The sequence below is a fragment of the Suricata suricatta genome, chromosome 4 (genome assembly GCF_006229205.1).
Source record: "Suricata suricatta isolate VVHF042 chromosome 4, meerkat_22Aug2017_6uvM2_HiC, whole genome shotgun sequence".
Taxonomy (NCBI): Eukaryota; Metazoa; Chordata; class Mammalia; order Carnivora; family Herpestidae; genus Suricata; species Suricata suricatta.
Genome location: NC_043703.1, coordinates 130,226,643 through 130,252,393, shown reverse-complemented (window position 1 = coordinate 130,252,393; position 25,751 = coordinate 130,226,643). Strand labels below are relative to the sequence as shown.

The 25,751-nt window shown below is 41.1% G+C and overlaps 1 protein-coding gene across 6 annotated transcripts in view; it reads left to right on the top strand.

Annotated features, from left to right (window-relative positions):
- ACOXL (acyl-CoA oxidase like) overlaps positions 1–25,751 on the top strand; it is a 327,931-nt gene that overhangs the window by 205,849 nt on the left and 96,331 nt on the right. For all 6 annotated transcript variants that reach the window (XM_029937830.1, XM_029937833.1, XM_029937835.1 and 3 more), the window contains 2 exons: positions 12,321–12,430; positions 21,124–21,235. In XM_029937830.1, the coding sequence (XP_029793690.1) occupies positions 12,321–12,430; positions 21,124–21,235 (222 nt within the window). The remainder of the gene's footprint in view (positions 1–12,320; positions 12,431–21,123; positions 21,236–25,751) is intronic.

Below are 25,751 nucleotides of genomic sequence, written 5' to 3'. Positions count from 1 at the left end.
CCATGAAATCTCATTATAACTTTCTCTGCTTCATTAGAGATACAGCAGGACAGGTGCTTTCCTAATCCACTCTGGCAGATTTCCTAAAGATTAACATTCAGAGGCTTTGCGTACATTGTTCGTTCCTCTGCAGGCAGAGCAAATATGCAAAAATGCAAATGACTTGTAGTCTAACTTGCTTAAGCCATGCAAGTGTCTGGTTTCCTATAGGAAAGCAGATTCCTTGGAGATCTTAGGCCCCCAGAGATATTTCCCCCAAACATATCCAGATATTTTTATTTTGTTTTTCTTATTTCCAGATTTTACTTAGGAAAATTCCAAGTAGAAATTTCAAGAGAAAAATGGAAAGACCAGTATAGTAACTCTTGGACTGTATTCTGCACTTAGGTATAATCTCCACTTCCAAGTGTTAATACTTTGCTATATTTAAATGTTCTCTTTCTCTCTTCTGTGTGTGTGTGTGTGTGTGTGTGTGTGTGAATGTGCATGTCTAACCTGTGAAAGTAAATTGCAGACATCTCTAAAAACTTCAACATTCATTTTCTAAAATGCAGTTTCGTACATGAGCACAATGCCATCATCATACCTAAGCAGGTGAACAATAATTCTATAATATTACCTACTGAGGATGATCAGACTTTTAAGGAAAGTCAACAATATCATAAAGAAGGAGAAAGATGAACAGAACTGGAGGAAACACAACAGAAAAATGAAAATGAATATCATTAAAGATGTATGACAACACTGTTTCCATAAAAGAAGAACAGCCTGCTATGAAAAGTGAGCATTACATTAAACCGTAGTAACCACAGTGCAGAGAAACATAATAAATTAAAGTTAGACCTTTGCAAATTTTTAAAAATCCAATATAAGGGCTGAAGGATCAATTGAGAAAATTTTTTCAGCATGAAGATCAGAAAAACCAGTGGAGGGAAATAAAAGGGAAAGGCAAAGAGATATGGATGATTAATCAAGGAAATCAAGGACATTCCTGAAAGAAAAAACAGAGAAGAGAGAGAGGCAGATAAAATTAGAGAAATAAAAAAAGAAAATTTCCCAGACCTGAAGAAAGGCACAAGTCTTGAAATTGGCAGGACCTAATGGAAAAGCTCACAGCCCAAAAACAGCCTGGAGAATTTCAGATCACCAGGTAAGGACAAAGAGAAAGCCCCCAAACTTTAGACTGAAAAACACTTCAGATTACTTACCAAGAAAAGAGAGCAGATTGACTCAGTCCTCTCAGCAGCAGCGCTGAAGGCTGGGACAGCACTTCTCAAGTCTAACACACCCACACATCCCTAGAGATCCAGTTCACATTCAGATGCTGCTGGGGCGGGTCTGGGGTTTGGAATTTCCACAAGCCCCTTGCTGAAACTGCTGGTCTGCAGAGCACGTTTTGAGTGGCAAGAGTCTAAATAAAACGAAACAAATGCTTTTAGAATTCAGAAGAGAGTTGGGCTCCTGGCTGGCTCAGTCGGTAGAGCATGTGACTCAGTCTTGGGGTTGTGGGTTTGAGCCCCATGTTGGGTGTAGAGATTCCTTAAAAAATAAAATCTTAAAAAAAAATTGGAATAAAGTTATCCTGAATGTAAAAGCTCACAGCTAGCCAAATTATTGATCCAGTTTGAGGCAAAATAAAGACATACAGATATATTCAGTTGCTCAGTAAGTTTACCCACCATGTACTTCCTGAAAAATACTACTTGTCGATGAACTGCAGAAAAGCATAAAAGGAATTAAGAATGATAAAGAAATATATGCCTTCTGGAGCTAATCCCAGGAGAGTATGTATAAAGAAGTACTTGGATAGTAGTTGTGTGGCGAGCCGGGAGCACAATTAGTCCAAATTAGAACAGGAAGTCAGAGGAACCAAAGGAATGGCTTCAAGAGGGAAATGATTTCGGGTCAGCAAATAGAATGATTAAGAAACAGGAAGATCTTAATGATATGATGGAAAAGGCATGTTTCTTCTTAAAACAAGGCAGTGATGAGGGGGGAGGATCCATTAAGATTTCAGGAAAAATAAAACCACTCAAGAGAAGCATGCTCCAGATATGAAGCAAGCTAAAACATGCCATGAGAATCTGTTTCACCTTGACACTGGAAGCTTCTTCTAGAAGAACAAAACCCACTTAAAAATGATTGTTTTTGGAGTGAGGCCCTAGAGGAAAGGGATTGGGGAAGAGAGTATTACTTTTTCATATAAGGCCACTTAGTATGGCTTAAATTTTTTAAAATGAGTATATTTAAAAGGCATTAAAAATGCCTTTAAGTATGAAAGGTGAGGAAAGAGAAGGAATGAAGAGTAACAAAAAAGGAAGACTTCTCTGAGAGAACAGAGGCCAATATCTCTCTCTTTCTCTCCCTCTCTCTCTCTCTCTCTCTCTCTCTCACACACACACGCACATGCACATGCACACACACACCCTTGCACACTCCTTACCCTCCAGCCCTCATGTTCTCCCCACCTCCACCACTGGAGAGAATTCCAAATTCTCCCAGCCAGCCAGGACCTCAGGGGCTAGCATGGGGCGTGGGGACCAGTATGACGTTAGGTGTGGATAGAGCATTGGACTGCTGAACCTGGACTCCTCATGTTCCTAGAAGGACGCATGCAGTAACTGGAAAGAACATGCTCTCTGGGGTCCCCAACCTTCTGGCTGTAGCTGAGCAGCAGGTAGAGAGGTTGAGATGACAGATGGTGAAAAGTGCAGATACCCCTAAAATCAGAGGTGAAATTTGGGTCAGACCCATTCACAGCACCCTGGAGTTCTAAAGGGCTTGAGATCTGGGTGGCAAGAGCAGGGGTCTAGGGAGCAGCTGGTGCAGGAGTGATGGGGCTGTGGCTGACACGTCTGCTCACCTGAAGGATCAGCTTCCTTCTTATTCAAAGGGCTCTTGGAGAGAAAGAACAAAGGCATAGGCTGAGGACCTGCTTGGCCCAGCAGAATCAGGGGCAAAAGGTCCAAGGGATCTTGCCCAAGACCTGCAGATAGGGTTACATCCAGAACCACCTCTGATGTTGGCAGCAAAAATTAAGGGGAAGTGCATGAAATGAGACCAGAGAGGCTGGCAGAGCCTGCCTAGTGAAGGCTGAGGAGGTCATGGACAGGGCAGCCAAGAGTAGGCGTGGGACTGAGCATCACTCCCAAAGTGGGGGTGCCCAGGCCAGGGTGGTGGTGTTGAAATGACGTGAGTAAGACAGCTTGAAGATCTTAGGGGATAGAACTGATATGAAACATTTACAAAATGTGATCATGTGAACTTGGAGGGACTGTGGGGTGGCGTCCTCTTAGAAAAGCTGACCAAAGTAATTTGAACAGGCATTCTGTTTTTCTATTTCTAAATCCAATGACCGGTACACAAAGCTGGCACCATTTTTGTTTTCAAAACCAGATGTTTTAGCATCTTAATATCGAACGCTGTCCTCGAGGGTCCCACGTGTGAGATTTTGAAAAAGGGAGCCTTCTGAATCTGGCCTACTTGTTTCTCTTTCCTTCTCTGCTCCCCAAAGTGACTTCATTTTCTGTACAGCGAGATTGGTTTTGGCATTCTTTTTCGAGCTGAGATCTATGAGTTCTTTACAAGAATGTGTTAATTATTTGTTTTACTTTTCATGATACTCTAAACAGAAATAGTTTAAGTGAGTTATGTCGATTGTCTGGATAACAACCACAAAACCAGAGACTGCCAGGGATGCTGGTCTTCATCTTTATATTTGTAAGCCCTTGGGCACCAAATAACTTTCACCTTGGTCACCAGGAACCAGCGAAGAAAGAACAGATGTAGGTTTTCTATGACTAAAACAAGGTCTTTGTGCCAGGTGAAGGCCAGTGGATTGGTGTGATGTGCTGCTGATGGAGGGTCAGAGTCAGAGATGGGAAGGAGAAGGGCCCCTCCCCCCAACCCCCAGCAGCATGGGGCATAACCCACCCAGAGGAACCCACATGGCCAGGGAGGGCCAAGTTCATGCTGCAAAACAGTCTACCACATGTTATTAAGGCTGTTGATATGAATCTCATTAGTTTTATAGTTTTGCTTGAATTTGATTTCATAATTTATAATTGAACAAGAGCCACAAACATAAGGTGTTTATTTCTGGCTAAATGTTTGAACATGTTTAAGTAACATTATAATTTGAAACAATTGTAAGTCAACTATAAGTCAACAATTGTTGACTTAAGTCAACGTTCAACATTGGGGGTTAAGGAGAATTTTTGTTTCTTTTTGGAAGGGGTTTGTGCTTTACTCAAGATTAGAAAACGTAATAAGATTTCTTTTTTTTTTCTAACATTCTCATTACCATTTATTTTATTTTGTTGCAGATATAAAACTTCAGTTGCTTTACCTTTTAAATAAAAGAAAATAAGTGTACCAGTAATATCTCTTCCAACTACACTGGACATTTTGTTGTTAGGGGGTGGGCCTCAGGAGAAGCCAGACACACATGTGGTGCACTACAGGGAAACTTGGCCTCAAGGGGCAGATGTGAGCGCTTGGAGCCCCAGGGAAGGCAGGGGATGGGGGGTAGGACTGAGAAAGCCTGGGACAGCAGCAGCCCTGCACTGGGGAACGTGGATAAACTAGTCAGGGAGTTCAACTTGGACCCAGCTGCTAGCAGGGTTACCAGTCAGGACACAGCTGCATGCAACAAAATACACACCAACATGGCCTACATCATAAGATGTATCATCCTCCATGGTAACCTGAGAGCTGTCTCAGTGGCCTGTTTGACCTTAGGTCCAAGACTTTCTAGCATTCAACTCCACTGACATGGGAGTGGTTCCTGGGTGGTCTCATCTGCTTCTTAGAGGATATTCCAGAAACTTTGCACAGAAACCCTCTGCCAAATTCCCCTGTGGTCGCACTCACCAGGACTGTGCAGCCTGCCAGTGCCTTAGCTGCACAGGAACTGGGGTTGAGCACTGGGCATTTTCCAGCTCTTTAGTGAGAGAAGGTGTGGGCCAGAAAGAAAAGACTGTGTGTGGGGGTCAGTGGCAGCTAGTCACAGACAGCTGACCAGTAGCATCTGTCCTACAAAGTAGGTATGCTCCTAAACTGGGCTCCACCATCAGGGAGAAGTGGGCTGGCAATGAATGGCTGATTTATGGGGCCAGCCAGTGGAAGTCAGGGCCCACTCCCAGGTTCCCTACGTGCTACATGGTGATCCTTGGGATTCTTGGGGATCCTTGAATGAAGTTCACACCAGGGGTCACCAGATCAAAGGTCTTCAAGGCCAGGCAGAGACCTGTGTAACTGCAGTAGGCCTCTGAAATCTCAGAATGCGGTGGGGACCAGGGCAGATGTCAGCCCCTGCCCCTCTCCAGGGGACTGCTGCTACTTACTTCCCACTGACTGCTGCCTCAAAGGAACATGGGTTCAGGCTTCTCAGAAATTCCAACTTTTCAAGAGAAGAGGAAACACATCATTGATTTTTAATGTGACAGGGTGGGGGAGGAGGAGGTCAAAGAAAGCATGTCTGTTGGGTTTATTGAGCCACAGGGCCTGGCGCTCAGTGGTACAGATCTCCCAGCACTAGCCCGCTCACCTCCCTTGAAAGCTTCTACTCTAGCAAACATGGCCCTAGAAGCTGATGGATGAGGTCGTGCCTATCCCTGGAGTGCGGAGTGAGGAGAGGCCGTAAACTTTTTAAGAGTTCCCTTCCTGTAAAAAGTCAATTATTGGGACCTCATCAAGACAAAAAGCTTCTGCACAGTGAAAAAAACAATCAACAAAACTAAAAGGCAACTGACGAATGGAAGAAGATATTTGCAAGTGACATACCAGCTAAAGGATTAGTATCCAAAATCTATAAAGAATTTACCAAACTCAACACCCAAAAAACTAATCCAGTGAAGAAATGGGCGGAAGACATGAATAGACACTTTTCCAAAGAAGACACCTAAATGGCTAACAGACACATGAAATGATGCTCAGCATCACTCATCATCAAGGAGATACAAATCAAAACCACACTGAGATACACCACCTTACACCAGTCAGAGTGGCTAAAATTAACAACTCAGGAAACAACACATGCTGGCAAGGATGTGGAGAAATGAGGATCTTCTTGCACTATTAGTGGGAGTGCAAACTGGTGTAGCCACTTTAGAAAACAGTGTGGAGGTTCCTCAAAAAATTAAAAATAGAACTACCCTATGACCCAGCAATAGCACTACTAGGAATTTATCCAAAGGATACAGGAGTGCTGATTCATAGGGGCACATGTGCCCCAATGTTTATAGAAGCACTTTCGGCAATAACCAAAGTATGGAAAGAGCCTAAATGTCCATCAACTGATTAATGGATAAAGAGGATGTGGTTTTATATATACAATGGAATACTACCTGGCGATGAGAAAGAATGAAATTATGCCATTTGCAGCAACATGGATGACTGGAAGGTAGGTCAGAGAAAGACAGGTATCATTTTTCACTCATATGTAGAACTTGAGAAACTTAACAGAAGACCATGGGGGAAGGGTAGGAGAAAATAGAGTTACAGAGAGGGAGGAAGGCAAACCATGTGCCCCGTGGACTTTGAATTACCTCTGTCACCTTCATCCCGTTATTCTGTCCTACTGACTGTTCCTGCCTGTCTCCCCAGTACACTGGGGTTCTAGCATTCTCTGGGTACCCCAATGCCCACCACAGAGCCTGGCACTGGGGCAGTGTGGTATAGGTGTGGGATTATTAAACATGTGGACTCTGGGTTTAAGTCCTAGTGCCACCACTTTCTAGCTGTGTGGCTCTGGCAGGCTGACCTCCCTAGGCCTCAGTTGCCTTATCTAGGTGATGATGGTTCTGTTATCCAGTTACCTTATCAAGGCAATGGGATGATTCTACCCAAAGTTGTCAGGAGGATTAAATTAGTCATTCCACTTAAAAAGTTGGCAGCAGATCTTAGCCTTACTAGGTGATCAAAAAAGAAAATAGCAGCTGTTACTATTAGATATTGAACAAATGAATGAACAAATGAATAAAGCTTATCCATGCCCCTTGAGGGACAGATATTTCTTATTCATCTTTATAATCTCCACTATACTCCATATAGACAGTAGGTGCCTTATACATAGTGTGTGCTCCATCAGTATGGGTGGGATGAAGGAAGAAACACACAAAGATGTACTTACTGGGAGGAGACATTGGGAAAATAAGTTAAATTTGATCCAGATTTAACCACCACCACCACCACCACCACCACCACCACCACCACCACCACCACCACCACAGCAACAAACCCCCCCCAAAACTGACCACTCCTAAGTTCTACTGAGCAGTGCATGAATTTTTGCTGAGCTGATATCACTGCTTTGGATCCATCCATGCTTCTAAAATATAAAGTTCAAATTCAGGTTTAAGACCCAGTAATTACTCAGAGCATTGTACATGTGGGTTTGTGTGTTAAAATAGCCCTTGCTCTCCTCCTCACTCTCCTGTCCCTCCCTTCCTCTTCCCTCTTCCTTCCTTCATCCCTCCCTCTTTTCCTCCCCCTCCCTCCCCTTCCTTCCTTCCTTCTGCGCGGGGAATTTTTAAAGATTCTCCTCGGAGAAATCTCACCTTGATGGGATGTCTGGCCCCTAAAAGAGGAAAAACATTAAGAGCTTAGAGAATCATGTCCACTTAGCTTTTTCTCACAACCCCACGCCCTGAGTGACCCCTAAGCTGCCCTCAGAAAACTAGAGTTGCCAGATGTAGTTGTAATAAAGATATAGGACATGCAGTTACATTTGTGTCTGGCAATCCTACTGAGATCCTGAGGGCCGAGTCCAGCTCTGTGGGGTGAAGCCTGTATAGTCGTATGAGACCTCATGCTTGGAAGGGCCTCTGCTTGGTTTAGTACTCTGCTCCCATCCTCTTGAAATTCTTAATAACTTTTGAGCAAGGGGCCATGCATCCTCATTTTGCACTGGGCTCCAAATTACTTAGCCAGTCCTGCGTAGGGCAGAATTTGGGACCCCAGTGACGTAAGTATTGCCACCTTGAGTGGTTCCGTCACCCTATATGGCTCAAGCCCAAGTGCAGCCCCACTTCCTGGCTCGACCTTGTTACATAACGGATGATGTCTGGTAGCTTTTCCTAAGACACCGTGTCTTCTATTCTAATTGGTTCTCAGTATTTCTGTCTTGGCAGCAGACACCACTTGTTAAGACTTATTCATCCAAGTTTCACTGTACCTGGCATAAATCAGTGAGATGCTTAGTATATAGAAATGCTAGTTGCTTCATAGGTGCCTTGAAAAGCCATTTGACCTAGAAAAAAAATAAGTTTTATTGATGTTATATAATCAGTGTTGCCTGATACATATGATATTCATTATAAATGCATGTTTATGATGTCATTATTCTGCACAATTGCTTAGACTCATAGTTTCCAAATGTTGGCTGTAGATTAGTGTGATTCCTCCTGCAGATGGGATCTTTTTTTTAAGGCAAGAACATAAGCTGTTCTGACTACTCAGGCCCCTAGAGTTCCCTTAAGAAAGGGCTTCTGAGCAGGTGCACTGGGAATTAATCACGTATATAGAAGAAAAAGAATATTCATATTTAGAAGCAGAGAACTGTGCAAATAACCACAGAAACAACATGACCACAAAAAGTCACCTAGAAAGAAGTAACATCACAAGTTGTCTTAAGAAAATCTTGTGTAAGTAGTCAAAACACCAGACTTAGAAAATGGTGTAATAGCTTGTATTACAACAGGATAATATTTCACTTTACAAAATGATCTCCTACTAGGTTCATTTTTATTTTTATTTTTTAAGCTTATTTATTTTGGGAGGGAGAGAAAGGGAGAGAGAGTGCTCGCAAATGGAGGAGGGCTAGAGAGGGAGAATCCCAAGCTCTCCACTGTCAATGCAGAGCCCAGCATGGGGCTTGAACTCATGAACCGATATATGAGATCATGACCTAAGCTGAAATCAGGAGTCAGATGCTTAACTGATGAGGTTCCCTGGGTTTAATTTTAAATTATGAAATCTCTACTACAACTAAGATAGTCAATGCTTAAAAATTATATTGAATTTCCTAATTTTTGGTAGTCAGTATTACTGTGAAAGATGTCACTTTGGGAGGAATCTAAGTGATATCTAGAGAGAAACTTCTCTGTATTGTTTTAGGTTTTCAACTTTTTATGGGTCTATAATTATTTTAAAATAGGAAGTTAAGGAATGTGTATATGTATGTGTATGTACACACACGCGTGCATACACACACCACAGCATATTATAATGTATTTAGGAGCACATCGATGAATGAAAATAAGCACATCTTCGTCACATGCCCAGTCGAGATGTTGATTGATCTCTTTGCCTCTCTGGTCATTTATCAGATAAAGTATTGGAGTTAGAGACAAGACTGTAATGCCCAAATGGCATGGTAGCTGATAGCTTTAGTCATTTCATCTTTCACCAAGGGGGTATCCACAGAAGGAAATAAACTCATTTTAGATCATATTTTGTTGTCTCATGGCCTAGAAAAGGAGGAAAGAAGCCAGGAGCCAGGAACAAAAGGGAGAGAAAAGGGAGCAAAGATCCAAAATGACTGATCTGCCAGCATCCAATTTGTCTATCTTTTCTCCTAAGTTTAGCCCCTGAACTGGATTGTTGTATCATTCTAATTTTAATTGTAGCTAGGGTGAGTTATTTTTTCCAATTTAAGTTGCTTAAATCAGAAAGGTGGAAGTAGTGACAAAAACGAAAGGAAATGATTAATGGATGAGATATTGAAAACAGAAAGGGGATTTATTTAGTTTTTCACTCATTCAAGAAAGATTCTTCCACTCTCCACTCTGTGTTGTCCGTTGTCTGACGACATAAGGATGAGCTGACTGTGACCTCCTGGCATTTACCTTCCAGGAAGTACAAAGATAAGAAACCAAGAAATAAGTTGCTTCATTCCTTATCATCAGGCAGCAGCAATACATGCTATGAAGAAAAATAGAGAAAGGTAAAGATGTGGAAGGGTGGAAATCAGAGAAAGGAATTTCTAATGCTTGGAATGATGTTGCTCTTGTAACACAAGGGACATGGAATTATAGCCATCATAAATTTAATTGATCAGCAAAAACAAAAAATATGAATCTTAATCCTACTGATGTGTCAGTGAAACCAAACTTGATCACTATATAATTTTAGTTCTAGTTAAAGTTAGCTAATTCCTCCCCTCCCCTTTTCCCCCATTTCTGGGAGTGTTTTGATTTTCACACTTATTTTGTATAGCAGGAAGCATAAAAATGTTCATGTCCTTTGACCCATAATATTGTACTGTGATTCTTAAACATATTGGACCTAATCCCATTTTTTTTTGTAAAAAATATTTTGCAATACCCCCTTAACTATCCTGAAATGAAATCATGGATAATATAACTTATCTAGAGATATAATTTCAAGAATTCAAGGCAATATTTCAAAGAAACAAAAGGAATTTATAATAAACAAAACAACAGAGTAAGACAATGTCTGGAAGCCAGTGCATGGGATTACCTTCAGAAGAGACTGAAGCCCAGGGTTAGGGATGTGTCACAACTGGGAACATCACACCAGCTTGCATGTCACTGTCCCAAAGCAAGTCCTACGGCCATCCCTAACGTCAGAGGGTAAGGGACTTTAGTCCTCCCATAGTCCTGGATGGGAAGAACCTGATAGCTCTGGCATAACTGAGTTGGGCTCTGGGCTGTCAGTTGGCTACACGGGTTTGATCCCTTGGCTTTTGACAGGACCCTGGAGGTGGCATGGTCCTCTGCTGGTTAAGATGGTTCCAGGAGAGGCACCTGGGTGGCTCAGTGGGTTAAGCCTCCGACTTCGGCTCAGGTCAGATCTCACGTTCGTGGGCTTGAGCCCCGCATCAGGCTGGGTGCTGACAGCTCAGAGCCTGGAGCCTGCTTCCGGTTCTGTGTCTCCTTCTCTCTCTGCCCCTCCACCTCTTATGCTCTGTATCAAAAATAAATAAAACATTAAAAAAATTTTAATAAGATGGTCCCGTGAATAATTAATTGCATGACTTACTCTGCCCAGCACTGCCAATAAAGGCTCCCCTATAGGCATATTTGCCTTGACAAGTTTCTAGCATCTTTCTTATAGGCCAGGTGGCCCTTTATAAGGATCTTTGTATCAGTGGGGTCATGAGATTTATTCTTAGGTAGTAACCAAGAAAAAAAAACAAAAAACAATGAATGCTATTTGTCTGAACATACTGATAACAAATTAATGACAGTATAAAATTGGAAACAAGCTAAATAAATGAATAGGAATGTTTAATTAGCTATGATGTTTCCAAACATAAAATATTATATAGCCATTAAACAGATAACTAGGATCAGAGACAGCAGGGTGACCCCAAAATATCACTTAGTATATACTGTTGATTGAAAGTATATATGACATTTTATATAATCTCTATAAAAACATAAATGTATCTGAAACAAGGAAATACTCTAACAGTAGTTCTCTGTATGATTGAATCCCCTGTAGATTGCCATCTAACAAACCACCCCAAAATTGAATAACTTTTTTTAATGTTTATTTACTTATTTATTTTTTGACCAAGACAGAGCACAGCTGGGAAAAGGCAGAGAGAGAGAGAGAAAGAGAGAGAGAGAGCACGAGAGCGAGAGAGAGACAGAATCCAAAGCAGACTCCAGGCTCTGAGCTGTCAGCACAGAGCTGGATAAAGGGCTCAAACCTACGAGCTTCGAGATCATGACCTGAGCCAAAGTTGGACACTTAACGGGCTGAGCCACCCTGGCGCCCCCAAAATTGAGTAACTTAAAACAGCACACGGTTGTTAGCTCCTGGTTCTGTGGCTCAGCAATCTGGGCTCGGCTCATATGGTGTCATTCTCCTGCTGGCCTTGCCTGGCCCCACTCACGCCATGGCAGTCAGATAGATGCCTGGCAGGAACCTTGGTCCATGGTGGTCTAATTGATGCATCTAGCAGTTGCTGCCAACTGTCAGGTGTGCCTCTCTCTGTAGCAGGCTAGACACAGACATCATTTTTTTTTTAAACAAAACTGGACAAACATGCAGTATATTAGGGCCAAACTACAACTTTCAAGCTGCTGAGGGGGAGGATTGACGGAGCTTGTTTTATGGGTACATTTGAATACTGTTCCCCCAAAGGGCTAAGCACCCTTTGGTAGTGTAAGCACCACACATGGACCATGGGAGACGGAAGCCTCCGGAAGGTTGGGGTTTGCATTTGATTCCTTTCAAGGAGTTTGCTAGAAACACCTAGACCTTATCTGGCTCCAGCATTTAAAGACACCCTAGCACCTTTTTACATTCTTGACAAATGACTGACAAGTGATAAACCGTCTACACAGGTTGTGGTCCGGGAGCTGCTGGCTCAGCGCATCAAACAGCATCAAGAGAAGCCAGTCTCCACCTTGTTCCGAAACTGGGCCGAGTCTGGGAGTGACAAGCTGAGAACCAGGTACGTAATTGCTTAGGCCGTGACCATCCTTGGCCCTCAGAATCCCATTACCGAGCCTGAGCGCAGGGAGCCTCGTCATGGCACACCCACTCTTGTCGAAATTTAAAAATTTTTTTTAATGTTTTATTTATTTTTGACACAGAGAGAGACAGAGCATGAGAGGGAGAGGGACAGAGAGAGAAGGAGACACAGAACCGGAAGCAGGCTCCAGGCTCTGAGCTAGCTGTCAGCACAGAGCCTGACGCGGGGCTCGAACCCACGAATGTGAGATCTGACCTGAGCCGAAGCCAGAGGCTTAACTGACTGAGCCACCCAGGCGCCCTCTTGTCGAAATTTTAAATACTCCACATATACAAGAAATGCACGAATGTGTAGCATCAGTGCTGGTTCACCCACTCCCCAACTTAAGAACCAGAACATAAATTCTGCTCTTTCTAGTCCTGTTGCTTCTGTATTATGTGCCCGCCATTCCCAGCACTTGCAGAGATTTTAATCCTAAGTACCCCGTAGGTTATTATTTCCATTTCACAGATGAGGAAACTAAGGCATAGAGGTTATTTTACCCATGATTACTTGCTTGTGAGTGACAGAGCTAGGATTTGAACACAGGTAGTTTGGCTTCAGGATCCATGGTTTTGCTTGTTTTTATTGATTTTTTAGTATTGTCTTTAAGCTTGCTAAACAAGGGGTAATGTATGTGGTATTCTGTAGCTTCCTGTTTTCACTCTATTTTGTTTCTAAGACTCATCTAAGTTGCTACGTGTGTGGATGAAGAACTGTTCTCTTCATTTATAATATTTCATCATGTGTACGGTCCCCATTTACATACCCATTCTAACATCCGTCAGTGGACATGTGGGTTGTACTTTTGATGTTTTGCACAAAGCTCCTGTGAAAAAAATGTACGTTTTCTGGGTAATACGTGTAAGAGTTTCGACAGGACCTTCAAATTTAGTTGCTCTGACTCAGAATAAGAAATAAATTTTACATCAACCACTGACGCCCACACATCCATAGAGCTCCCCCTCCGCGACACCCAAAATCAGACGCCGCTGAAGCAAACATCTCATGAAACATCGCTTATCCTGTTACTCGTAATGGTCTCTGATAGTTTTCAACTTTATTTTTTAAAAATACTGACCTCAATCCTTTAAACTGATTTCACAGCCCATTCGTGGTAGGCAATCTGTTGTTTGAAAAACACTCCTCAGTAGTACATCGGAATGAAATTGCTGTGTTGTGGGGGTTATACCAGTGTTCCAGTTCACTGGACAGTAACAAATTATTTTTCAAAGTCATTGTACAGATTTATATCTTCACTGGAAGCATGTGTCCTGTAGAACCATCCTCACCAACACCTGGTATTATCAGTCTTAATCAGTCTTAATGCACATACACACACACACACACACACACACACACACAAAGATCTCTTGCTGTGACTTTAAATTGCATTTTCCTTATTACTGTTAAAGTTGAGCATGCCACTTTTATTTCCTCTTGTGTGCAATGCCTGTCCGTGTGTTTTGCCGATTTGTCTTTTTCCTTTTTTTTTATTCTGAGTTTTTGTTTTTTTTGTTTTTTTGTTTTTATCCTTTGCTGTGCCAGATGTTACAACTACCCTCCCCAAGTCTGTGCCTTGTTTTATATTTTGCGTATGCTGTCTTTTAACACATTATGCTGTCTTTTAAATTACAGTTGAATTTATCAATCTTTTATACTCCACACTTTGTGCATCTTGTCTACTTTGAGACCATGAAATATAAGTTTGAGAGTTTCACCTTCACATTTAATTCTCGAGTCCATTAGAGATTTGTGTCTGTAGTGTGAGGAAGGGATCTAATTTCATGGGGTTTTTTTTTTCCTCCTGTATGGATTGTCTGTTGTTCCAGAGCCACTCACCAAATTGATCTTTTACTAGTGATCCTCAGTGCCCGCTCTGGGGTTCACATAGATGTCTACACATGTGGGAGCCCATTCTGGGGCTGCTTTATTCTTAGTCTGTTTGTGTGTCCTAACCCAACAATACAATACATTTATAACTATAACATTACATTATTATATCTAAAATATAATTCAGAGGGGCACCTGGGTGGCTCAGTCAGTTAAGCATCTGACTTCGGCTCAGGTCATGATCTCATGGTTCTCCATGTCAGACTCTGTGCTGACTTCAGAACCTGGATCCTGCTTTGGATTCTGTGTCTCCTTCTCTCTCTCTGCCCCTCCCTGCTCACTCGCTCGCTCTCTTTCTCTCTCTCTCTCTCAAAAATAAACATTAAAAAAAATTTTAAATACAAGTCGGAGTCGTGTTGACTTTTGCCCTTCCATATAAGTTTTAGAATCAGTTTGTTATGTTTCTTAAAAAAGGAAAGAAAGAAACCTGCAGACACAAAAGGAAAATATGCTATGACTGTGGTTTTATGAGGCATCTAGGGTAGTCAGATTCATAGATACAGGAAGTAGAGCATGGTTACCAGGTGCTGGGAGGAGGAGAGGACGGGGTGTTATTACTGAGTGGGTACAGAATTTTCATTTGGGATGTTGAAAAAGTTCTGGGGAGAATGGTGGTAAGGGTTGCACAACATTGTGAATGTACTTAATGCCACTGAACTGTGCTCTTGAAAAGGGCTTAAATAATTTATTTTCGTGATGTCTATCTCACCACAATTTTTAAAAATCTGCTGTAATTTTCTTTGAAAGTGTTGTCTTATAGATCTGCAGAAAAATTGACGTATTTATAAAACTGACTTTTGTCTCAAAGATTTTAATTTTCTAAGTGTTTTCCAGAAGTTTATAATTTTTTCCAGACATAGTACATCCTTTGATAGATAACTAGGTACTTTATGATTTTGTTATTGTAAAAATATTTTTGAAGTTATGTTTTTGGTGTTCCCATTTATTATAAATGCAGTTGACTTTTGTATATAAACCTGACCATAAAAAATTTCTTCTGGGTCTATAGATTCTTTGAGTGTTTTTTTTTTTCCATAGACAATCACACCATTTGCAAATGATGGCTTTTGATTTCTTTCTTTCCACTTTTTATTCCTCTTATTCTTTTTCATGTAGAAGGTGTTCTTTTGTCTTTTTCCTGGTTTTAAAAAGACAGCTTAACATTTCATTATTAAGAATATTTGCTAAAGTTTTTGATAAATGCACTTTACTTCCTAAAGAATCTCCACTTACTGTTATTTCTAATACTTTTTGTCATTAGTAGATGACAAATATCATTGATTTTACTGCAAATGATTTTTTGCATCTATTGAAATGATCTATTTCTTCTTTAATTTGTTAATGTGATAAATAACCTCATAAATCTTTTAATGTTAAACTACTCTCGTGTGCTTGAGAAACATTCACTTTTGTTATGCTGCTTTGTTATTTTAATATCTTCCTGAGTTTGGCTTGCTAGTGTTGTGTTAGGATTTTTGTTTACTTATTGGCCTACTGTTTTCCTTTCTTGTAGTTCCCTGATTTGAATTCATGTCAAGTTTTACTGGTTTCATAAAGCTATTTTGGGAGTAGTTTCTTATTTTGTGGGAGAATTTGATAAGTTCTTTGAAAACTATCTGGGCCGGGGGAGTATTTAAACTAACTAATTCAATTACAGTTGACCCTTGAACAAAACGGGTTGAATTACACAGGACCACTTACATGTAGACTTTCTTCGATACACATAGTACAGTACTGTAAATGTATTTTCTCTCCCTTATGACTTTGTTTTTAAAAAAATTTTTAATGTTTATTTTTGAGAGAGAGAGAGAAAGAGAGACTGATTGTGAATGGGGGAGGGGCAGAGAGACACAGGGAGACACAGAACCTGAAGCAGGCTCCAGACTGAGCTGTCAGCACAGAGCCCAACATGGGGCTCGAACACATGGACAGTGAGATTATGACCTGAGCCGAAGTCAGACACTTAACCGACTGAGCCACTCAGGTGCCCCTGGCATCAAATGTAGTTTAATTGTTTTAAGACCATTTAGGCTTTCTCTTTGTTAGTTTTCATAAATAATATTTTCTAAGAATTTATCCATTTGGATTTGAATTTATTGGTATAAAGTTTTTCACACTGTTCACTGATTATCTTTTTAACTTCTGCTAGGTCTGTAGTTATGTCCCATTTGGCACTCCTAGAATTAATTTCTTGTGCTTTCTCCTTTATTGTTGCTTAATCTTACCAGGTGTTTTTCTGTTTTTTTTTTTTTTTTAATAACAAACTTTCCTCTTTGTTGATCCTCTCTGTGATAACTTTGTTTTTTATTTCATTGATTTATGCTCATAAGTGTTTCCTTTATTCTACTTTTGAGGAGTTTTATTGTGGTTTTTGAATTTTGTGCATTTTTTAAAATTGTTATTTTTATTTGGAGACAGATTATTGGTCTCCATAACTAAATTGTGTTGAACTGATTTCCAAGGAAACTATTTATTTTTAAATATCATTTAGGGGTGTCTGGGTGGCTCAGTCTGTTAAACATCAGACTCTTGATTTCAGCTTGTGTCATGATATCATGATTCATGGGTTTGAGCCCCACATCGGCCTCTGCGCTGACAGCGCAGAATATGCTTGGGGGGATTCTCTCTCCCTCTCTCTATGCCCCTCCTCTTCTCACACGTGAATGCTGGCTCTCTCTCTCTTTCTCTCTCTCTCTAAAAATAAATAAACTTAAAAAGAAAACATCATTTTATCATCATGACTTAAAACATGGGAAACAGGGGTGCCTGGGTGGCTCAGCTGCTTAAGTGTCCACCTTCAGCTCAGGTCATGATCTCATGGTTTGTGAGTTCAAGGCCCATATTGAGCTCTGTGCTGATAGCTCAGAGCTTGGAGCCTACTTACGATTCCGTGTCTTCTTCTCTCTCTGACCATCCCCTGCTCTCTCTCTCTTTCTCAAAAATAAGTAAACATTTAAAAAATAAAACTAAATCATGGGAAACACAGTAAATAATAGTGTGTGGGACTTCTCAGGTCTTTTAGTGTAAAGTGAAACTAAGAAGTATGTAATCTGTCCTTTTCTTCTTTTTTCTCTCTCCTTTTCTTTCTCCCTTTCTTTCATTAGTTTGAAAATTCTCCAGCCTATAAGGATTTGAAAGAACAGTATAACTCCCATCAGAATCAGCTCCATCCATTCAGGAAACTTGTTTCCAGGCTGGAAGCAGATCATTTGCCCTTTCATTTCTTTTCCAGATAGCAGAGCAGGGCTCCTTTCCATCATTTTGAAAGCACAACAGACCCTCACCCATATGCAAATTTATATTCCTAGCAAATTTTCTGGGATAGACTTGAGATGTGCCAAAGGCAGTATTCCAATTGTAAATATTTGGAAAGTTCCAGTCCATTTATTTTTGTCTCGGTTATTAACCTCCAAAACAGTACACATTTTTGTCCCACACCTCCAGGTTTTACTGATTCAGTCTGTCTGTGTTTATCTACTTCCCTCCCAAAACCTTGCTTTGATTTTTATGTATATTGAGAAAAGCCTTTATCATCCAACATGTTTTCAGTGTCCTGGGCACTCCTGTAGGCATTGGTGATACAGCAGTGACTGGGGCTCCTCAGCCTTCCTGGAAGTTACTGTCAGACGGTAGTCATATTGACAGCTCATGAGAGAGTACCCACGAGCAGGTGGGGGCATGAAGAAGGACGGGCTGAGAACTTCCTGGTGCCCTGAAATGCCTCCAAGTAGGCAGTCATCTGCGTGGACACTTAGAGGCTATCCCTTCATCTGGGCTGTGGGAGGAATTAGTCTCCAGAGAGTAGGTGAGGGAGACAGGGCGTGGCTCTGATCGTGACTATACCTGCTTCAGCAAACAGTTCTCTTCCGCCCTCTGTCCTGATGAGTGCTGCCTCATCATCTCCCCCTCCCCCTGGGGCTGCCTCATCCTCTCCCCCTCCCCCTGGGGCTTCTTCTCCCCCTCCCCCTGGGGCTGCCTATCTCCCTCCCACTGGGGCTGCCTCCCCCCCTCCCCCTGAGGCTGACTCTCCCCCTCCCCCGGGGGCTGCCACTGGAGCAGGGGCTGCCCTCATCACCCCCATGGATCCTTAGGAGGCTGTGGGAGCTGAGGAAAGTGGAGATTCTGCATTATACTTAAAAGCTTTACCATACTGTATTATGAACATTTTCAAGTATTGAGCGAATTGAAAGACTTGTAGCAAACGTTTATAAACCCACCATCTAGATTCTACTATTAACATGTTACTGTGCATGTATCCATGTACCAACCCCTCATCCCACTCATCAATTCATCTTTTTTTCTCTGATGCATTTCAAACTGAACAACAGACCTCAGCATACTTCTAAATGATTCAGCATGAACATTATTCGATAGAGTTCAAAATTTGATCCCATTTTTTCCTATGTTGAACTTACATATAATGAAATGCACAAATCTTAAGTGTGCATTAGCGGAATTTTGACAAATGCATATATATACCTGTATAATTCTTGTTAAGTTCTAGGTCACCAGCAGCACTCCAGAAAGTTCTCTTATGTCCCTTTTCAGTCAGTTCCTATGACCACCACCCCAGATACAGCCACTAATCTGATATTTTTCTACCACAGGTGAATTTATCCTGTTTTAGAATTTCACATAAGTGGAACCATACAGTACATACTCTTTTGTGGCTGGCTTACTAACACGGCAGGATGCTTTCTGAGATTCATCCATGTTGTCATGTGTATTAGCTTGTTTCTTTTTATTGCTGAGTAGTATTTATTTTATGGATATACTAGGATTTGCCTTCCATTTTCTTACTGATGGAGAGACACCGGGGATGTTTTCAATTTTTCACTCTTCTGAGTAGATGTGCTGTGAATATTCCTATGCAAGCCTTTTTGTGAATATGTTTTTATTTCTCTAAGGTAAATTGTAGGAGTGGAATTGCTGGGTCATAGGGTGTGTGTTTCTTTAGTTTTATGAGAAACTATGAGAACTTTTTCCCAAGTGATTTTCCATTCTACACCTCATCAACAAGTCTGAGAGTTCTGGTTGCTCCGTATCCTTGTCAACATTTGATGATGTCAGTATATGTAATTATAGTCATTCTGGTGGATAGATAATGGTACCTCACTGTGGTATTCATCTGCATTTCCTTGATGACTAATGATGTGCATTGGAATTTAACTTAAAGTCATTTTGACCTTCTTATACAAGGAGGTTGCCTTTAGCAGTATTCTTATTTTTGAGAGTCTTCACAGTTTTTTATGCTGGGTGAGTTCCTAAAGCTACATCATGTGGTCGTGCTTGGCATGTGACTCATGACAGGGCAGGTAGATGAGATCCACATCCTGTAGAATATGTAGTTCACAACCTCATGTAGACAGTATTTTATAGTAAACATTCCAAAAAAGATAGTTTCTAATGACAAAATTCACAGTCTCCAGCTTCATAGTGACAGTCTCTGGAATGACTGAAACATACCTTTCAATAAAATATGACGGTTCTTTTCCTATTTTTTAAGTAAACTAGGACAGAAGCTCAGCTTTCTAATGATCAGATTTGGAATAAGTATTGGTAAAATTTAAATTTCCTGGTAATCGGCATGTAAATGACCTCCCATCTTTCCTGTCTACATGGAGGGAAATTGTTAATTCGGTGCTTGGCATTCTGAAAAGCACTGTATCAGTTGCTTCTTAATGTTTCTCTTCTGGCTACTGATTAAGCAACAACAGCAGCTACTTGTGGGTTTAATCTTAGTTAATGAGAACCGAAGTTATTTGGGCCTTATGACAATTACTTCCCAAGAATATGGGGTGAGGGGGCCTCAAAGGGGTGCTAGGTTATGGGAAACCCGAAGTGTGAATTAAGCCCTTCACTGTCTAAGTTCCAAAGACAGAAGTTTCATGAGCAAAGGATGGCAGGGTGCAAAACTAGCACGAAAGGCCACATGTTGAAAAGCATGTAGGGCTTTAAGGAAGACAGGTGTTTTGAGTCTCTTTGTGCCTAAGTCTCTTACCTTCCCTGTGCCTCAGTTTCCTCACTGCCTGATGGGGAACATGAAAATTACTCCCTGCCAAAGAGAGTCATTATCTCTGCAGAGCACTCTACCCGCACTTGCCACAAGCAATTGCTTACTGACCTCTTGGTCTCCTCTTTCCTTAAATACAAGTGTTCCCTAAGACAGAACCCAAGCCCGAGCGTGTTCTGCGCATGTGACCTTGAGCATGTTGCTGAAACTTGCTGAGCCTCATTTCTTAAACTAGACATTGAATAATTATAGTATCTGCATCATAGGAATTTTGAGATGCCAAGGAATTCACAGTGGTATTTAGCACAGGTCTTGATGCATTATGCATTTAAGAAATATTACCATTGACAAGTACCTTCTGACAGATGTATTTGATGAGTACTATTCCTTTGTGATCATTATTATAACAAATGCCCAACAAGGGTTGAGAAAATTATTATAAACCCAATGGATAGAAATTATATAGTTCTTAATGAAGAAAGACTATATAAAATATTGAATAACTATCTCTAATACAATAATAAATGAAAAAAAGCAGGAAACCAAATTATCTTTACCATAAGGACAACGACATAGGATAAACTAGAGCCAAGGTTGAATTATACTTACACTACTTTTCTCTTGGACAAACAATATTTTTGACAGGACAAACCCTGTCTGTTTTTCTCAAATTGAATTCTTTGGTGAGGACCAAATAATAATAATGGACACTATGTTTTTCCATCAGTTTCCTGGCATTTGGTGTGGACACAGTCGGTAATCTCACCTTTCTGTTGAAAGCAGTGAATTTTCGTGAAAGGGTTCTTCAGCGGAGTTTGGTGGCCAGAATTCATTATAAGGTAAGGATACATTGTGGGCTTTTTTATTTCCTTTGGACATGTGTTTAAGGCATATTCTTGCTGGTGAACTATCTGCTAAATGTAGTAGAGGATGAGTCAGGGTAATTATAAGCTCTTGGAAGTGGCTGGAGTGCCTACAGGGCATTTGTCTGACGAGACAGTCCTGCTTGCTCTGAGGTCCCGATGCTACTGTTTAACCCTTTTGTGTTGACTTTTAGAATTCTGCCCGCAAGCCATCATTTGGCTGCCATCAAAGTTGATGAGTGGAGTAATTCTTAGCCCTTATTGGAATTGAAAAATCATGGTCTCTGTGTTAAAATGAATACATTGTCCTCTGGGGGGAAAAAGGGTACATCAGGGACTATAAAAAAAATTACCATTGGGGCTGCCTGAGTGGCTCAGCTGAGCATCAGACTTTGGCTCAGGTCATGACCTTGCAGTTTTGGGGTTCAAGCCCTGCATTAGGATCTATACTGACAGCTTGGAAGCTGCTTCTGGTTCTAAGTCTCCCTCTCTCTCTGCCCCTCCCCCACTCATACTCTGTATCTCGTTCTCTCTTGCTCTCGCTCTCGCTCTTACTCTCGCTCTCTCTCTCTCAAAAATAAATAAACATTAAAAAAAAACATAGGGTGCCTGGGTGGCTCAGTTGGTTAAGCGCACTGACTTCTCCTTCCCAGGTTAGACAGCATAGAGCCTGCCTCAGATCCTCTGTACCCCTCTCTCTCTGCCCCTCCCCCTTCTTGTGCTCTGTCTCAAAAACAAACATTTAAAAAATTTTTAAAAATAGTTACAAAGTTCAGAATCTAAAAATGTTTTTGGGGGTAAAAACATGAATTAAAAAAACTTGACTCACTTGTTCTACAATGGATTGTGTTTATAGTATATTTTAAGGTAAGATAGAAGTGAGAGTAAAAACATGCTCACTTTCTTACTTTAATTGCAGGGTAGGCAAAAGACACTGTTTTGTTCCGACTTTGATCAGTAAAGAAACTTAGGTTAAGGTATGTGTCATTACACTGGAAGTTAACATGAGTACCAAAGACAGGATGCCTGTTCTCCAAATCACTACAGAAGATACAGCAAAGATACATAAGTGACCAGAAGTTTGTGTAATCAGAGACAGAGCAAGGAACAAATCAGAAAGCATGTTCTTAGGGGCCTTAAAGATTCCCCAGTGCTGCTTTTTTTGTTGTTTTTTTGTTTTTTTGGCTATGCCTGCATCATGGAGAGGGCTGTTTTAAGAGGGCTCCTTGGCTTGAGAACTTCTCCAGGATTACTTTTCAAAATCTGCTTCCTGTTCATTGTGACATCCCCTTGACTCTTGTCTAATTTGGCTAAGTGCAAGTCCTCTGTCTCTGGCCCCAAAAGATTAATAGTTTGGTCCTCAACTCCACTGATCTGTTAATTCCTTGAAAACAACATTTCCACTACAATATGATCCCTAAATTCAATCCACAGTAAATCATGGGAGAGGCATCTTTTGAAACATTTCCATAATAGGGAGACTGAAATCCCTCCAGCATCCAGCTCTAAAATGTAGTGCATTCTATTTTAAATGGCCTATAAAATGAAAGAGTTTTCGTTCTCCTAATGAAAGCATAGATGCTCAGTTTAGAAATAAATCTAATTATATACATTTTATATAGAAAAAAACTAATTATATATGTTGATGTATAATTGTTGTATCGTTAGATACATCAAAACAAAAATAATTTTTAAAAAAAGTACAGATTGGGCAACAGCAAGATATTTTCAGATTATCTTTCAGAAGATTCGTCTATTAGGCTGCTTGGGCTGTCATTACAAAATACCACAGATTGGTTGGCTTAAACAATAGAAATTTATTTTCTTGTAGTTGTGGAGGGTGGAAGTTCAAGGCCAAGGTGTCAGCAGGGTTGATTTCCTGTGAGGTCTTCTCCATGGCTTGCAAATGGCTGCCCTCTTGTTGCCTTTTCACATGATTCTCCCTGCGTGTATGCCCTTCCTGGTGTCTGTTCTTCTTCTAAGGATATCAGGCAGACTGAATTGGGGCCCCATCCTAATGGCCTCATTTTAACTTAATCACCTCTTTGAAGACTTTGTCTCTAAATATCATTACATTCTGAGGTGCTGCAGATGGAGACTTTCAAGTATGGATTTTGGAGGAAACATAATTCAGTTCATAACAGTTAGTGATATTGATCTTAAAAACAATTCAGAAGTTTGAAACAGTACACAAACTGATGATACAATTGTGAACTTATATGTGCCAAATAACATATATCTGGAGGTAGCCAGCTTCCAACCCCCAGGATTGATCTGTGTGACATAGAGCAGAAGTGATAACATGTCCCCACTGAGATTAGATTGTTTTAGAAAACATGGTGACTTCCGTGTTGGTCACTGTGTGGCTCATTCTTTCTCTCTGTCTTAGGTTACACACTCTGTGGGAAACCTTGCCTTAGTGTTAACTGACTCGCAACCTGGAGATGCATGGAGTTAGAACTGCCAGGCTAAGCAGCTTCTACATTTCCTGCCTTCCAGAAATGATGTGCATAATGAGTGTTTGCTTTAATCTGTTAAATTTGGGTGCAACATGTTACAGAGTAATAGGTACCTCCCACAGATCTGGGGCACCTCAAGCTAGATGACATGTAACAAGAACTCAGAATGTGGGTGTGGTCTTGGAACCAGGCAGTGAGCTTAGGGAAGAGTTTTAGTAGAAGCCTCAAATGCCTTGAAGAAATTGTTCATAGAAGCCGTCTAGAGTTTGACTTACAGAAAAGTGAGGAAACATTATTGGAAACTGGAGGAAGGGGGATTCTTGCTATGCAGCAGCAGAGTTTTAGTAACACTGGCGTGTCTGCAATGATGCAGAAAGTGGAAAACATAGGTCATCGCCTGAAAGTGTTCACAGTGCCTGCTTTCTTCTGGCTTCTTAGAGGACAATGCTGAAAGACAGAGAGAAGCTGAAGGGAACAGTGTTTAACAGGAAGGAACTAAGACTTGCCGTGGTTTTGAAGATTCCCAGATTCCCCGTATTGTAATTTGTTTCTTGTGGCTGCCATAACAAAGTACCACAGTGGTGGCTCCTGGTGACTGGTGCTCCTTGGCTTGTCTCTGCATCACTCCAATCTCTGCTTCTGTCACCATGTGGCATTCTTCAGTTGTGTGCCTTTGTCCTCTCTTCTTATGGGGACACTGAGTCATATGGACTAATGCCGACCCTACTCCAAGTATGACCTCATCTTAACTTGCAAAGACCCTATTTCCAAATAAGGTGTCATTCATAGATACTGGGGATTAGTGCTTCAATATATATTTTTGGAAGATTTAATCCTACCCAAAAGAAACATAGAAGATGGCTTCAGAGCAACCGTATAATCCAGAGCACCCTCAGGAATGCATGGTCTAAAGATGAAGCCCAAGATGTAAGTGAAATCCTTTTAAGAACTGAGAAAGATCAAAGATGGGTCTCCAGTAGGGCAAAAGGCCCTCTGAAGAGATTAAGGGTATGCCTCACAGATCTTTTCAATCCAACTGGAGGCTTCTAGGGTGCTTTGAAAGGGCACTCCGCTCCTCGAAGGCCTATCTCAAAGAGTTTTGTGGAAATGGATTTTTTGTCTACTAGACTGAACCCCCAAAAGATTCACAGAAGATATATAAAGTTTCTAAGAGAATTAAATCAGCCACATTTTTCATTTTGTGCTGAAAGGTACAAAGATAGCACAAAATGAACAGGGCCTTTGAGCCATGGAACTTCTACAAGCTCGGAGCAGGCTGGGAAAACTACTCAGTCACAAAGATGTGGCCCTTTCATAATAATGGAGAGAATGCCTCAGGGAAGAACCAAGGGCCATGGACGATAAAAACTGCTGGACATCAGTAGAACTGAATTGTAATTTAAAAAACTTCTGACATTTGATCAGCTGGATTTCAGAATTTCTGTGGATCACTGACCCCTTTATTCCTCCCATTTTCTTCCCTTTTGAGCAAGAATATATCGTGCTTATCCAGTCCTCTCCCACTATTGTATATTGGCCGTGTAGAGCCAGATACAGGTAACTTGACTCTTTCAAGGCCTTCAAATCAAAAGGAACTGTACTTAGGGAGTGACATCTGGGAAAACTAATCTGCACCCAGACTTGACTTAGATGATGGGATTCTGGGATCAGAATCACTGCTGTAATGGGATGAGACTTTTGTGGCCCTTGGGAAGGGATGGGGATGGGCTGTGATGGAATCCAAGATGGCCTTCAAGGGTCCCCACCTCCGGCCAGTCACATCCTTATACATTCATTGTGCCAGAGCTGGTCTGTGTAACCAATAGAATATAGTCGAAGTAATGGGAAGTCTCTCCTGATACTGTGTTAAAAAGACACCGTGGCTTTTGTCTTAGTTTCTCTCTCTCTCTCTCTCTCTCTCCCTCACTCTGGGGGAAACCATATCATGAGCAAGAACTTTGGCAAAGAACTGAACCGTCTTGCCAAAAGCTATGTGAATGAGCATGGACGCGCCTCTTCCAGCTGAGGCTGAG